Raw genomic sequence first — 17,019 nt, 5'->3', positions numbered from 1 at the left:
AGAAAGCAAAGCAACTTTAACCGTTTTCAGCTGCACCCAGAAATTCAAAGGTTGTGCAGGTCAGGGTTTGTCTGCACTACAGCCACGTGCTTAGCAGACTCAAAAAGCTTTGGTAACACACATGCAACTTTTATGCTGTATTCCTGGCTTACCTTAGGGTGGCCAACGTTCACGAACAAAGCCAAAGAAAGGGCAGGTGAGACAGGGCAAACAGCAATGGAAATGCACCGGCCTATCCTTTATCTAAGTGCTGCATTTTTCCCAGAAAATGGGATAAAGTCACATGACCTTACCAGGTATGAGCCTTGGGCAAGTTGTTGGTGCTGGCATCGATCTGGTGTATTGTGAACAGTCGTGGGCCTGCAGCACCTGAAGATGCAGTAAAGAGGAAAGTTGATGCTATGACAAGGCACAACCCTGAGAGGCCGCATGTGGAGCACTGCAGGGGCATAGGTAATGCTATGGCAAGCGAGTGCGCAGCCACTCCAACAGCTTGGGCACTACCAAGATGCTAAAGTGTTACACAAGCCAGGGCGGGGGGGTGGTAGATGGGACACATTAGAGACTAACTGGTTCAGAGAGGCATAAGCTTTCCTAGGCAGCAGCCTAGTGCATCAGATGCACTGACTGGACCTGCAAAAATAAAAGGTTTTGGTAGAAAGGAATGTCAATCCAAAGGAAAGGGATGGGGAGAGGAAAGGGATGCTGCTGAGAGAGGCTAAGGGTGGTTGAATAGAGCAAGGGTGGCTGACCTGCAGCACAAATGCCACAAGCAGCCCCAGCGTATTGCATTCACCTGAGGGAGAGGGATGGCAGCACAGCAGGGAGCAGAAAGGAGAGCAGCAGATCTGGCAGGGAGCAGAAAGCAGAGCAGCAAATGGGAGGGGAAGGAGACTGGGAGTGGCATTCAGGGATGGTGTAGGGTATCATTTGTAGCATGGCATGCCTGCCTCACTGGAATATAGATACAGAAGGCAGCATACTGAGCAACATGGGGTAAAGATCAGAGCTCATGGCTAGTCCAAATACGGGGGTAAGAACCCACAGTCTGCTCCGACCACAAGTCATGCGCTCCTGTCCGCGGACATTTCTTGTTCCACAGTTTCATGTTCTAGTTGGTCTTTTAATGCTTGTTGCTTAAGGACAGCTGCTTGCAAGGGGGGGTGGGGGCACAGCTGGCTTGCTCCCTGAGCCCCTGCCCAGGGGTGAGCTCCCACAGAGCCCTGCCATGCTCAGCAGACCTGGAAGCCCTGTTGCTCACAGTGGCTGTGCCCCCAATTAACAAAGCCTGTACACCTGGAGCTCTGCACAGTCCTGGTTTGCTTCATCTTTGCTGTCATCAGCTTTGGGGAACCTGGAGGGTTCGCCTTTGAAGCAACTTCCCCCTCCAGCGAAGGGGTGGGATGCTTGTAACACCCCCGCAAAGCTGCATTTTAAGTGTTACAAACTGCTGCGATACTTCATGGCACAACAAACGACTTCCCATCAATACCCAGAGTCAGCCAGCGAGCGTGTTAAAGGGCTAAGTCAGAAGGGAGTAAGAAAAGGCCAGCAGCAGGGAGGGAGGGAGCACATCAGAGCAAGCAGGGAAAAGCCATTTCAACACTCGCCCTCAGACAGGAGGTTTTGTTTCCTTCACACGCTCGTGTCACGCTCAAGACTGTCCAAGCCAGTGAAAGAGATGCAATAGCAAGGCACTGATTAGCAGCAAGGAGTATACACCACCTGGTCCACTCAGCCTGTGTCCGGGTGGGATGATGTCGGTTATGAGTGTGGTGGGGTGTGTTAGCGATAGTTGCACTCTATGACCCTTAGTACAGACGCAGTCACAGCAGTACAATGTATTTCTCCCTCCCATACTGAACTGGACATGCTGGTGACAACTGCCTCCATCTTGGGGACGTACCACTTCAGCTATTCTGAAATATTTAACATAGTACAACTTTGTGTAACCAAAGTCTCCATGGGCACAGCTGGCTTTGCGTGGGCCTCCTGACACCAGGAAACAGTATGGGCTGCAAATTCTAGCTGATTATACCAGGGAATGAACATACAGTAATGGTAGTACTAGCAATCACCAATACAGCGTAACAAATTTATACAGTCTGTCATGCTGTGGGTTAATCATAAAGGATGAGTTAAGTGAATCTCTGACTGCCTTCTGAGCTTATAGAGCAATGTGGAAAGCTTGAAACACACAAAAATGGAAGGCATCATCTATACCAGTGGGGGCCAGCCAAAATGTGGTCCCCATTTTCAAGAAGAGGAGGAAGGAGGTCTCACCTCCATCCTCGGCAAAGTCTTTGAAAAAATTATCAAAGCTCACATTTGTGAGAGCCCGGCAGGACAAATTATGCTGAGGGGAAACCAGCACGGGTTCGTGGCGGGCAGATCGTGCCTGACCAACCTAGTCTCTTTCTATGACCAGGTTACGAAACGCCCGGACACAGGAGGACGGGTGGATGTCGTATACTTAGACTTCAGGAAGGCCTTCGATACGGTATCCCACCCCATACTGGTGAACAAGTTAAAAGGCTGTGATGTGGATGACTGCACAGTCCGGTGGGTAGCAAATTGGCTAGAGGGTTGCACCCACAGAGTCGTGGTGTATGGGTCGGTTTTGATCTGGAAGGGTGTGGGCAGTGGGGTCCCGCAGGGCTCGGTCCTTGGACCGATACTCTTTAATGTCTTCATCAGCGACTTGAACAAGGGAGTGAAGTGTACTCTGTCCAAGTCTGCGGATGACACAAAGCTATGGGGAGAAGTGGACATGCCAGGGGGCAGGGAACAACTACAAGCAGACCTGGACAGGTTGGACAAGTGGGCAGAAAACAACAGAATGCAATTCAACAAGGAGAAATGTAAAGTGCTGCACCTAGGGAGGAAAAATGTCCAGCATACCTACAGCCTAGGGAATGACCTGCTGGGTGGAACGGAAGCGGAAAGGGATCTTGGAGTCCTAGTGGACTCCAAGATGAACATGAGCCAGCAGTGTGACGAAACCATCAGAAAAGCCAATGGCACTTTATCGTGCATCAGCAGATGCATGACGAATAGATCCAAAGAGGTGATATTTCCCCTTTATCGGGCGCTGGTCAGACCGCAGTTGGAGTACTGCGTGCAATTCTGGGCGCCGCACTTCAAGAAGGATGCGGATAACCTGGAGAGGGTCCAGAGAAGGGCCACTCGTATGGTTAAGGGCTTGCAGACCAAGCCCTACGAGGAGAGACTAGAGAACCTGGACCTTTTCAGCCTCCGCAAGAGAAGGTTGAGAGGCGACCTTGTGGCTGCCTATAAGTTCATCACGGGGGCACAGAAGGGAATTGGTGAGGTTTTATTCACCAAGGCGCCCCCGGGGGTTACAAGAAATAATGGCCACAAGCTAGCAGAGAGCAGATTTAGACTGGACATTAGGAAGAACTTCTTCACAGTTCGAGTGGCCAAGGTCTGGAACGGGCTCCCAAGGGAGGTGGTGCTCTCCCCTACCCTGGGGGTCTTCAAGAGGAGGTTAGATGAGTATCTAGCTGGGGTCATCTAGACCCAGCACTCTTTCCTGCCTATGCAGGGGGTCGGACTCGATGATCTATTGAGGTCCCTTCCGATCCTAACATCTATGAAAACCTTTCTGGCAGGTATGTACAAATTTGTCCAGAACCCTCCCCATGTGCCACTCTGATCCCCTTCCCCTGCCTGATCTGCTGCAAACTGCCCACCCCTGTCACCAGGTGCATTTGCTTAAAGGTACTAAAGCTAATTAAACCTTAGTCTTGCATAGCAGTTCCCAAACTGTGGGTCATGACCCCAAACTGGGTCACAACATGAGCAGTTGGGGTTGGGCTCCCAGGCAGGTAGGGGGTGCCTTGGCTTGGCAGCCACGGCGCTCCCTTCCGCACCAGGTCCTGGCTGCTGGTCCACAGAGCCCCTGGGGGGAGGGCAGCATGAGCTCTGCTCTAGGCCCACAGGGGAGGGAGGGAGAGGTGAGCCCAGCTCCATGCTCTGCTCTGGCCACAGCAGCTGCTGCCTTCGGTGGGCAGCAAGTAGGGCTTGGGCGCTGCTGGGGAGAGAGGGCAGGGGGCTGCAGACCCTGGCCCTGGGGTACCTGGGAAAGTAGGGGGATGAGGCTTGGGAGTGAGAGGCACTGGCAAGGCCAGGCGGTTGTGGGTTGAAAGTAAGTAGCAACAGCAGGGCTGTAGGGCTGGGGGTCAGGAGTGAGAAGCCCCTGGAAGAGCGGGTAAATTTCTGTAAACAGTAATTGCTATCAGAGGGTTTTTGTTCAGCTGGAATCCAACCTGCCCATCTGCTAACGAAAATACTTCAAATCTTGAGAGATGCAGGAGAATCACCGAGGCCACTTTGGTACTGTCCGTCTAGCAGTGCAGCTGACAGTCAGAGGCACTCCTGCAGAAAGGTACAGCTCCTATTGCAGCTCAAAGGCCATTGGCTAATGAGACAGATTTTTTCTGTAATTACTTGTTGGTTTTTTGGGCCATGGAGTGAATGGTGGACAGCTGTAGAGGAGGTGAAGTATTGCAATGAAAAAAAATTAAAAATCAGACTGTTAGGTGAAAAAGCTATAGATTTGATTTCTAAAATTTACTTCAGTTAGTAAGAAACAGAAGTGCTTTTATAGGGGGAAAGAAGAGAGCAGTTTACAGCCAAGAGTCACCAGGGAATGGGCAGGCCAAGAGAGAAGAGCAAGTGAAACGTGATGCCAAAGAACAGCCATCAGACCACTGAAAGTCCCGCCGCAAACCAACGGCCTTGTTTTCATGGAAGGTTTTCGAGGCAAGTCCCACTCCTTCCCCATGCAAATCCAGTTTAAGCTGGTTCCAGCAAAACTTTTACCTTGTAATGCTTTAAAACCCTGCAGAGGCACTCTGGACGATCCGGTCACAAACTGGAGTAATCGTGCTCTCCTCTCTTCATCAAAGAACTCCACAGCTTTCCAGAACCATTTCACAATGTTGCTGTCTGGGGTACAGTGTTTTAACCTAGTATTTGCCTTCCAGTCATTAACATCAATCTTTCCAAGTCCACAAATGATGAGCTGTTAATAATCATACACATTATCAGTGCTCAAAAGAAATTACATAATGCCTAACCATCAAAAGAAAATGCATGTTTAAAAACTTTCAAAATTTACTACCAATGAAAAGTTACAGCCTTGCTCTGGTTTTAAGAAATGTGGAATTACATCATTGTACTCTGTTGTAAAAAAAAGTCTCACACAATCCATTTCTGAAATGTCAAATTCTAGCTTTTTTTCCAGCCAGAACAGCCCAGGTTCCTAAGCTTAGAACAAACATAATTTACGGATCCTGAAAGTGTCCTGTGATTCCAGATGTACAAGTTCTACCTTCACCTTTGTGCATGCACAGGTCTACCAAGTTTGGTAAGTGTTCTTCTCATGGGTAGCCCAGGGTGTAATTTGGCTTTCAGAATTCAATCATCTTCCCCACCATTAAATGGTAGTTTTTAGTAATATTTTTCCATCTCATACAGTTACAAAATGAATGAACAAGTAAAATATATTTTGAGCTTCAAATGGAGTATAGCATTGTCCTCTGCTTTCATAGAAAAACAGGGAAAGAAGGGACCTTAGGAGGATATCTAAATCCAACTCCCTGCTCAGGGTAAGATCATCCTGTCTAAACCACATCATCCAAGGGTCTGTCTAACCTGCCCTTAAAAACTTCTAGAATGGTGATTTCACAGCCTCTCTAAATAATCTGTTTCAGTGCTTAACCATGCACAGTTAGAAAGTTCTTGCTAATATTAAACCTAACATTTCCCTAATTGCAATTTAAGACTGTTACTTTTGGTCCTGTCCCCTTTGGCCACTGAGAACTGTCTATTATTTATCACCCTGTTCACAACCACTCTTAAGATGTTTCAAGGGTGTTTCAAATCCCTGCTCAGTCTTCTCTCTTCCAGACTAAATAATCTCAGTTCTTCCAACCCTTTGTCATGAGTCTCATTTCCTAGGTCTTTAATCATTTTTGCTGCTCACTACTGGATTCTCCACATGTTGATCTCATCTTCTTGAAGCATAGGGCCCAAAATGAGAAACTCAAGATGAGGCATCCCCAGTGCCAAGGAGAGCTGAAGAGCCATTTCCCTTGACTTGTATTAACAAAAATGTCATCTGCAATGCACTATGCTGTTGACTTTCTATTTATTTATTTTTTTGCAACAAGAGCACTTGTTAACTCATATTCTGCTTAGAGTCTACTGTAGCTCCAATTCTCTGCAATACTAGTCTAGTAATTCATTCCCTAGTTGTTTTTGTGCATTTGATTGTTCTGTGCTAAATGCAGGACTTCGTATTTGTCCTACGTGAATTTCATTCAATTCATTTCATACTGGTTTTCCCTTTTATCAATGTCATTCTAGATCAAAATCCTCTAAATTTTGTCGCATCTTAAATAAAAACTTCCATGCTGTGAACATCTATGTATACATCATTACTGAATCTGAACACGTACAGTGAGTAGCCACAACTAAGTCCCTACTTGATTTCATGGAGTCTCTGGTATTCTCCCTTTCCACAGCTAAAACTTCCATTTGGTTTTTCATCACTTTGGGGTTGGTTGGCTTGCTTTGTTTTTTTGGAGGGTTTTTGTGCAGATGGTAGCATCATTCTTCAGAAATGTTTGCCAAGAGCAAAGTTTTGCAGCATTTGTGAAATAGGATCATACTTTGGACTTGCCATTTCCTCCACCAAAAACCCTTCACCTCTATTTCCCAGGCAGCGGTTAAAAGACTATTTTGGATTTCACTGTCTGATCTACTCAAAGTCTAACAGCAGAAGAGACAGGTTGCCATTGTATATTCTGTGATGACATCTCTAGCAAAGAACACAAAAGAAAGTGTGAGTACTTCTCACTTTAGCCATTTTATAAGCCAGCACACTCACAATGGCTCAGAAGATGCAGACAATCACTGCAGGGCAAGAGAGAAAGCCCTGATGTAGATCTTATATCCAATTTCAGTTTTTAAAAGTGTTAAACTCTGTTCTGTCCTTAAGGGGTGCTCTATTCAGCATGACATTCATCTCTGTGCATATGGTACAGCATATGGTGGTAGTGCCAATTAATGTTTCTTTAAAAGGTATTTTTGATACATTATAATCTGCCTGGCAACTCTCCCCAGCCCAGCCACTGGCTTCTTTACTTTTCATTCCATCCAAGAAGCACACACACCAACTGCTGAAACTTCCTTAGCCTGACGAAGGGTTTTTGAACTCGAAAGCTTGCTTAATAACTATTCTCCAACTATCTGGGTTGGTCTAATAAAAGATATCAAATTCACCCAAGGAACCTTGTCTGTCTTTAAAAGGTATGCACTTTATCCTATACCAGGGCTGTTCAACTTCTAAGTCAGGTGAGAGCCTTGGGGCTGCAGATCCACCCTTTATGGGCTACTAGAGAGACAGCCCTATCCTACTCGGCAAAGTAACTTGAGAAGATTGTAGATACCTTGATCAGAAATAATTTGCTGAACCAAGTACAAGAGAGGTATCCCCATCCTACGTAACCTGTTAGAACTGACCAGAAGAAAAGTGGCATCTTCCACAACAGCTGTCCTATCTAGCTTCCTGTAAGTCATTAGCAAAGTCAACACAAACAAAAAGACAAACTTGAGCACTGCTCTACCCAATAGCATCAGACAGTTCACAGGAGAGAAAGCTGCTCAGCTGACAAACCCAGCTACTGATTTTGTAGGAGACACACAGAATGGAGGATGTCAGGGAAATCAGCCTCAGAAATTCCAGGGCCTGGATGATCTTTTGTGTTAACTGCATTTCTTGTAACATTGCACCTGCAAAACCCCAAAAGCACCAGGGAGGCAACTTATCATGTTACTTAGTCTCAGAAGAATGTATCAACCTTTTATTGTTACACTTGACGACATAACATAACAGTAGTGTACTGACCTCTAGCTCTTTCTCATCAAATGTCTTCAGCAGATGTTGTGGGATTACTTCATTAAATCCCTTCTGCAGGGCCAGAAACTGTGCTTCAATTCCTCGTAAAAATCGCCAGTTTACATAAAGCCTGTAAGCAAGTGCAAATGTGCTGGGTGGAAAATACATTCAAGTGCAATAACCCTGCAGTTTGTCCAGCCAAAGAAACAAAGTTACTGACAGCAATTCAGCACAACAAAGCTACTGTATTGGAGTTTCAAAAATATGGGGCACTGCCTATTGGTTGAAACAAGCCAAAAATCACATGTAGGGGAAGCTTAGTCTTCTCTCCCCCCCCCCCCCCCCCCCGGGCTATCACATCACCCAGAAAACTGTTTGAAAAACTGATGATTAATACCTGACATATTCTTTCTTATTTTCCTCCGTGACAGGGATGCTTTTGCCGTTTGGTTTCAGTTCATGCTGAATAATTTCCCCATAAGCATTGTGTTCCACACAAAATGTATGGTCCAAGACTCCCGTAATGTCATTTTCACTTGGGGGAAGAAACAAGCAAAGAGTTCAGTGAAGATGAAGATGTTCTCTACAACTGCATTACACACACACACGACAGACACGTTAATTTAATTTTCAATCAGATTTGCTTTCAAACTATTTGTCAGGAGCTTAATTCCCAAACAGCCTATTACTGTTTAGTTATTGTTACATTATGCACAGCAACACTATTAACTTTTTCAATGTCACATATTTAAGCAACATGCTATTGCTATTTAGCGTTCAACATGATCAGCAAATGCAAAAAGTTATAATTTCTGAAAAGTCTAGTGACTAACAAAATGCAATCTGCATTCAAAATTCTTTTCATACATGTTCAAGTCTCTACTAAACTGAAATCCCCTTTTTTTTTTTAAATAAAAATTGTATACATTAGAAATGCATGCTGTAAAACCAACTGCCTTAGTAGAGAGCATGTGAAACGCACAATAATTTAATTCTATTTCAACCAAATTTAAATGAATGAACTACATGCTAACTCAGATGGCATACTAAATATTACTGTAATTAGGAAATGTGCAATACATACAGTATCCAGACTAAACTGTTATGAAGATCTGGGTCAACCAATTCCATATCATCCAAAGTAATTGGCTTCCCTAACAACTGCTTATAGAAAGGCAATGTGAAGCCCCCATCAATATAATGTCCATGAAACACAGCCATCCCCATAATCCGTCCGACAAAATGGAAATACGATAAGTGTTCCTGGAATTGAAAGACAAATGCAATCAACTGATCAGACTTCCTGAGAGAATATTTGCTGAATTTCAAATTTAAAGAAGCAAGACCTTACTATCAAAAAGTTTTAAACATTAGTTCCCCATAGTCCCGAGATTTTGCTGCTAAGCGCCAAGACAACTTGATTTTGTTATTCCCACTGAGAAATGCCAACATTTGGCACCAAGATTAAGGAGAAATATTTCATATTCTTTCCTCTAATCCCAGTAGTATAAAAGGACCCCGTTAACTGCACAAAATCCATTTCTAACAATACTAACATGAGAATTAGATAAAGTCTTAGGAATACCCAACAGTTAACAACATTTCTGGGCCACAGAAAAATGATTTACAGAAGTTGTCACTGTCCATACCGGGTTAACTGCAGAGTCTGGATTGATTTGCAGTGTGTAAATATCATCTCGGGAGTACTGGAAGAGGCCGTAATATGGATTCAGCATTTCATGCGACAACAGGTAGAGCCATTCCCTGGAAGAACAGGATAATTTACCTTAAGTTTTAGGCAAACATTTCTATACTGAGAAACTATGCAAAACTTAAAGTTTTCAACTTTAATATTCACAATGAACAAGAAATGAAACTAAAGCCATATTTAGACGAGCAGAAAGCATCCATTACCTGAAAACTGGCTGACTTCCCAGCTGTCCAAGCATTTTTTTCCTCCCAATCTCACTTACTCCCAGAGTTTCTGCTTCTGTTTCTCCTTCTTAGGCATTATACAGTTAAGACAAAGTTGTACTGTGTGTATTCTACTCACTGTAGAGCATTGCCGTTTGTCAGTCTACTGAATATAGCCATTACCTGAAGGTCTTTACGTTGCAGGCTGCAATTTAAAGTGCTAAATAAATTTGCTCTGATTGGTAAATATTAGTTTAAAGGTGGCGGAAAACATCCATACTATTTCACACTGCCCCTTTACTTTGCTCCTTTGACTGCCCAACAAAGAAGAGGGTGGATGACCCAGGGCATACTGACTGAAAGCCAGGCATGGAAAACAGACTAGTTGATGGCTAGACAATGCTATCGTATGACATGCGTGAATTCTAGTTTTGAAACATCATTGCTATAACTTCTGGTTTAAATCCTAAAATTCTTCTAAACCTCAAAGCTACCTTCATGGACCAGAAATCGCACATCCATATTTCAGAAGGGATGAGCATATTCATATTTACAATCATATTACAGAAGCCTCAGTAATACATTTTTCATGTGTTACAATACTTGTAGCTATTTCCCCCCCAAATACTGATTTTTTAATTTTTAATGTTTTTTTTTTTAAACACACACACACACACACACACACACACACACACACAAACACTATAGACCACTGATTGACTTTAGGTCCCGACTCTAGTAAACGCTAATGTTTTATTTTAAATCCTAGTCAAGGTTTTACATTTAAAACTACAATATTAGGCTCATTTTTGTTACCAAAGATTTACCACAAAATAGAGTCCTTAATGGTGTAAATGCTCAGCGATCTAATGCTGATAATGGATGTTGCCTTTGTGTAACCATAAGAACTTTTATGGCAGCACAAAGCCCAAAGAGACCTTCATATCCCTTGTGCCACAAATGCCCCAAAAGGTGCCTGCAATGTAGGTGGTAAAATTTGCGCTACTTTTTGTGGCAGACATCTGCTTCCATTATGGCTGGACAGCATGGGCAGCCTGCACTCTCCAGTTGCTTTGGACAGGCCCTCCCAGGGCTTCAGGGGCCCAATCCTGCGTGCCCTGGGAATTTCCCTGCAAGATCAAGCCCAAGATGCCATGGGAATGCCTGCCTGGGTTTCTGCGCTTGCAGATGTGCACCCAGGGATCCCACAGTAGGGGATACTCTGGGCTTGCACATCACACTGCCCTGCCCTGACTCAGGACAATGGGCAATGTCTGCATCACCCAATGAAGCAGGTCAGCTGTGCCACAACACACCCCAGCACAGCTGGTCCTGCTCCAAGGACAGCATTAATTTCACTAACCAGAGAAGATGGACTTATCTTCAGTAAAGTTACAAAAGGCACATCTTGCATTTAAGATGCATCTATGCTAAAGTTTGCATGATAATTCTCCTCTAAAAGAATATCAGAAAACTGCGGGACACCATGTTGGCACACAATTAGTTACTAGAACATATTTTAAAAACAAACCCCTTCAAAACAAACAGAGCTTAGAAACAAAGCATACGTAATACATTGGACAGTCTGGCACACGTCTTTGTTTACCTGGCAACCCCTCCATAGTCAAGGCCTTCTTCTCCCCGAAATTTTATCATTAATCGCTTCCACAGGTCTTTAGGCCTCATCTTCATGACTTGCCGGTAAGACTCCTAAAATTATATGGCACGTTGTCATATTCACCACTAGTTAAGGATATGAAGGCTATTACTCTCCGCTATAAATGATTAATCGTGTGATTCTCAGACCTTAAAGCAGAGGGTATTCCTTGATTCAGTAACCAGCATTTTTCAAACAACAGATTCTAACTAACATTTTCTACAAATAGGACATTACCAGTCAAATAAAAAACATGCCAGAAAAGCTTATGCCCTTCAATTGCTTGAGGTATGCAGAAACATTATTTTTTGTTTTAATTTATCCTCCTGTAGCCTCCACAAGTAATTACACACTGCAACTGTGAGTAAACTGCTTAGGAGATTAGATGTGCTGTATAAGCCCTTATTTTTCCTATCTGACAAGACAACAAACACGGGCATCTGTTGAAGGTGGGTATAGGAACAAATGTGCAAGGAAGCATTTTAAAGAATATCAATTCCTGCAAGAACCGGATGGCCTCCGTTAGTCGAAAATCTGCAGAGCTAGAGTAACTGTGTCAGTAACACCTGGATACTGGTGTTTGAAAGGATGAAGAAAGGAGAGTAGGAAGTATATGAAGAACTGGCAACTGAAACAAGAGTCTGTTTTCTGTGCACTTGCAATATCACACTCCCAATTTTGCTTCCCAGACCAGCAGGGCTTGGGTGTGCCCTGGAGCCAGCACAGCTATCCTCAGGAACAGGGGAATAGAGTCTGTGCTGCTGTGCAGTGATCCTCCCTTTTCCAGCTGATTAAGGAGTGATGTGACAGTCTCCAAAGGGAAGAGCCATCCAAATCCTCCTTGGCTAGAACAAGAGTGACTACACTGTAGGACTCTGAAGGGTGAGGGTGGAGTAAAAGGTGTGGGGAAAGAGTGATGAAATTCTCAGGGAGGCAGACTTCTCCAAAATGACAAAAGCATATGATTAATGGCACAAACTTCCAATGAGAACATTGTGCTCCTGGGTGTCTCCTGTCCCTCGAGAGTAATTGCATTCAATTCTCTAATTTTGGAAAAATCTAACCAGAAATATGCTGCTTAGTTAAATACTGAAGATCAAAGTGATTCAATGTGCAATTTACTCAAATCCTATTTGTAAGAGAAGGGTGTAGAATGTCTTCTTAAATCTATAATTTACCCTGGTTGCAATACATATTCAGGAAAGAAATTAAATGCCACCTCCACAGAATAGGAGTCTCCATCCATATTCTCTTCTCAGCCCTCACCCCACCTCTTATGGAAAGTTCTCTCCTCCCCCACCTTCTTCACGGTGTCTGGTAAAAACAGGTCAGTACATGGATTACCTCAAAAATCTCTTCCCTGGAGACCTCGATACGACAGTGGCCTGCTTGTGGTTGTTGCTGTGACAATTCCTGTCTCAGAATCTTAAGTTTCTGCACTAGGTCTCGCTTATACCGCGGGACAGTCAGACACTCGGCCTCATCCGGAAGCTGGCATAAGGACACTACCTGCTGGTGCTGCTGGTGCTGCTGATCCTTCAGTTGGTTTTGACGGCTAAAAAAGCATAAGCATAGCTGTTTTCAGAAAGTCAAGTCATATGCACATTACTTTCCTCTCCCAACTTTTTCAAATTTTGGTATTTACCAAAACAAGTTATGGTTAACTACTCTCATTACATTTAAAAGAAAAAGTTCCAGGGCAGCTTAAAAAAAAAAAAAAAAAAAAAGATTTTACCCTGACTAGAGACATATGCTTCTGTCTTTCTTGGCAATTATCAGCTAGTTTTAGAGTTTGTTATTTCCATTAGTGCTAGTCTACAAAGTATGTAAAAGGTTATAGCACTATATATATAATAAGGCGTTATCCATACGGTTTTACTACCGAGCTGCTGACACTGAATTTCTCAGATACCATTTCCATATTTCCTTTGCGTGTTTTACCTTCCTCCATTTTAAACTTCAGGGATATGCCAAACACTACACCTCTAATCTACAGTCAATACCACAGTCTGTTTTAAAAGGCTTGTCTGAAAAAGAGTAAGCTTACAAAAAGATGTTTGTACTGGCAGCTTGGCAAGGACTTTGTCCCTTGTACCTGGACTTGTCTGGACCACAGGAATGCAGGGAGTTCACATGTAACTAATTGGCACAGATAAACAAGTATTTTTACAAGCAGTTCTAAAAGATTTTAGAAAGCTCGCTTCTAACTGTAGAAGTGAATTAATCTTGCTACAGATGTATGAAAGTGTCCTCCTTGCACACAGTAAGTGGACATTGTTTATTTGACCTAGTTCTTTTCATAAGGCATATCAGAAACCACAGAGAGAAACAGCTACATTTTACTTAACCCATAAGGAAAAAAAAACCTCTATGTCAAACACAAAATAATACAGTGAATTTACTCTATAATGAAGGATTCAGGATATTTTGCAGCTGACAGTAATTAAATTATTTCTCAAAACTCAGACCAAAAATATTAAACATTTTAAAATGACATATTTAAGTCTAGTGTCTGTTTTGAAACAAGATCTACTGGACAGCTCTCCATGAAGTATCGGCGAGACAAAATTCATTTCCAGCAGGCTTTTCACCACTGCAGCATTCAGGGACAGCCATTTAAAAAAAAAAAAAAAAAAATCAAAAATACCTCCCCAAAAAGAATCCTCTCAACTTGCTCCCCAGGTCTGATGCCCATGAAGTTCCTATTGAACCAAGTCTTTTAATGCAGTTTTGCAGTGTAAAACAAATTGGTAAAAACTGTCACCCTGTGACCAAGGTCACCACAGATCTTCCACAACATGGCTGACGCTACAATTTAAGATCCACTGTAATAGGGCACATTCCAAAATCATATAATCACTCAGAGCTTAATGGTAGCGCACACTTTTTCAGTGCTCTAAGGAAGAAAATGTTCTACTACTATGCCTTTGACCACAAAATGAATTAACCGTTATCTGCCAGAAGCACTCAAAATAGCAGACACAACCACCTAAAAGACTTTGCTAGATCAATTTTGTATTAATAATATTTTGTAATAAAATGTACATTTTGATCATAAGCTAACTGACTGAAGGGGGACAATACTGAAGACACGCAATTAAATTTTCCTCCCCTTCCTTCTGTTATTGCAAATCTGCTCTTAAAAATTATCAGTCTTAAAAAAAAAAAAAGGATTAAAATAATTCAATGAGGAAGGCAGGCAACACAGCTCAGTGTTATCCTACAGCCTGCTAGTTGGCCGAGGTTGACTGTGGTCTCAAAATCCAGTCTTCTGTATTTCTGTAGTCCCCATCATTTTTACCTTGTGCCATGAGATGTGACCATAGCAGTCACATTATACATTTCATCTACTTGAGAGTAACTTTTGATGATGAAGAAATTTAAAAGGAATTAATTCTTTTATTTCCTGTAGCACATTCTAATACCATAAGAAACAAGCCAGTAAAAACATCCCTTGTAATAGGCCTACCAGAAAGGTAATACTATATACTTCACTTAAGTTAGTAGCTTGTAGACACAAAGCCAATTAAATTCAGTCTTTAATGAAAAGAAGGAAATCTGTAACATCAGCATGAGTTACAGCACTTGAAATGACAAGAGGGTTGGAAGGAGAAAAATTAAATAGCATCAGCCAAATCTGACCAAATATAAAATCACAATGAAGCCCTAGCTAAATAATTATTAGCATTTAAGATAATACAGCTATTGCTAGCATTAGGGTTTTACCATCATTTCTTACTTCTGTTCATAGCTGGCTTTTGATATTTACAAGAGTGGAAAACTGATCATGTCTCTCTCCAAAGCTATATACTCAATGAAGCATTTAACTAATTCAGCTTTGAGAACCAAAACACTTTCCCCATATCCTGGTACAATAAAAAAGAAAGAAAAACATTCATCAGGCAGCAAACTTTGCTGATGACACTGTTGGTTGAATTTCTGAAATCCTTTCCTGATGAAAGACAGATGTACAAATGAAAAAATACTTATGCACGTTGTAATAGCTCTTACAGCTTAAAGAAGTGCAAAGTATGGTTCTGTGGTTTTGGAGCTTGCAAATCAAACTGGATTTTCCTGATGCAAAGCTAGCTGCCTTTTGTGAGCCACAAAAACATGTCAAATCAACTACTAGATCATGGCTGGTTTATAAATATCTATGAAATGGCAACTGGAGGACCTAAACAAACTACACCAACCAAATATTCTATAATTTTCTGAAAAAAAAACATAATTGATTTTGCTACAAAATATGACTATATTTAATTTAAAACTAATCTGTTATGTGCTGAGTATGTGCAGGCTCCTAAAATATACCTGGGAAATTCAGGTTCAATGTCAGCAGGCAGCTAAAGAAGCATGGAATTTAAACGCTGTTAAAAAAAATTTAAAAAAATCAGATAAAACAATTATCAAATTACAAAAGTTAACTGTTTTGTTTCGTAAAAAGCCAGCTTGTGTGCACTACAAGGACCTAAATCAAATGCCCATGAAACACAAAAATGTAATCTTGAAAAAAGAAAATAATTTTTCCTCTTATGTTCAGCTGGAGCCTCCTCCCTCTCAACACTCTGGATTCCAGGGATGTATCATTCAGACAAAAATTGTTGTCCCAAACGGTTTAAAGCCAACTTTTTAGACAATTTCACAAGTCACACGAAGTTTTCTGGCCATTTTTGAAGCCTAGTTTGTTCTTCTACCTGGCTCACTCTGGACATGATCTCCTCTGCTCTTCCCTGTGACTGACAGCCATGAGGAAAACCTATTGCTACCTCTCCCACATGCCTCTTTGCCTGTTTGCATATGGCTTTTTTGTCCACTCAACTTTCCATTAAACACCTAGCTAATATTATGCAGGCATTTCCCAATACAACGGCATTATAAAAGGTGTTAATGGGAGACATAATACAGTCAAATTCCAATAGCAGCTGGACAAACTGCTAGGCATGTCTAAACAAAATAAACATTTGTATGCGTCTTGGTTTCCATATTTAGTGAGGGAGAAACTCCTCCAATGGGAAATTAAGAATCCATGAAGAATTAAAATAAGAACCAGCATTCCTCAGAGCTTTTATTTTTCTTTTCTGCTTATTTAAAAAAAACATTATCTGCAAATGCCCAGTCACTAGGACATATGCCCTAGTGGGGGAGTTAGTGGAATAGGTCATATATACTGCTTCCGATCTTTCCCTTTATTTAGTAGCAGTCTATTTTCCAGTAAATACTATTTTCCAGTTCAGAACATTTTGAACCCTCTTACTCAAATGATGCTGGGCTAGAGACAGGAGTTAAAAAAATCCAGATTATGAAAGAAGAATTAGCTACCTGCTGTCTTGCCCTATGTATTAATCTTTTATTTTAATTTTTTTTAAAGTCAGATTGCTCATTTGTTATCCCACAGCTTAAAATTCTAAGAGCTAAAGGCAATGCAAAAAGGGGAGCAGGTGCTGCTTCTGCTGCCTCTAGGGAAATGCCACTGTGCCATATTTTACCTGGACAAGTGCAATATGGCATCTCCCTTCTA

The 17,019-nt window shown here is 42.2% G+C and overlaps 1 protein-coding gene across 1 annotated transcript in view; it reads right to left on the bottom strand.

The window, feature by feature from the left end:
- SMURF2 (SMAD specific E3 ubiquitin protein ligase 2) overlaps positions 1 to 17,019 on the bottom strand; it is a 94,003-nt gene that overhangs the window by 3,861 nt on the left and 73,123 nt on the right. Inside the window, exons 11-18 of the mRNA XM_006271232.4 lie at positions 12,843 to 13,053; positions 11,448 to 11,551; positions 9,577 to 9,691; positions 9,012 to 9,190; positions 8,325 to 8,462; positions 7,937 to 8,057; positions 4,846 to 5,047; positions 294 to 369 (exon numbers count right to left, since the gene is read on the bottom strand). Of these exons, the coding sequence (XP_006271294.2) occupies positions 294 to 369; positions 4,846 to 5,047; positions 7,937 to 8,057; positions 8,325 to 8,462; positions 9,012 to 9,190; positions 9,577 to 9,691; positions 11,448 to 11,551; positions 12,843 to 13,053 (1,146 nt within the window). The remainder of the gene's footprint in view (positions 1 to 293; positions 370 to 4,845; positions 5,048 to 7,936; positions 8,058 to 8,324; positions 8,463 to 9,011; positions 9,191 to 9,576; positions 9,692 to 11,447; positions 11,552 to 12,842; positions 13,054 to 17,019) is intronic.

The sequence above is a fragment of the Alligator mississippiensis genome, chromosome 8 (assembly GCF_030867095.1).
Source record: "Alligator mississippiensis isolate rAllMis1 chromosome 8, rAllMis1, whole genome shotgun sequence".
NCBI lineage: Eukaryota > Metazoa > Chordata > Crocodylia > Alligatoridae > Alligator > Alligator mississippiensis.
This window is presented reverse-complemented; position numbering and strand designations above follow the sequence as displayed.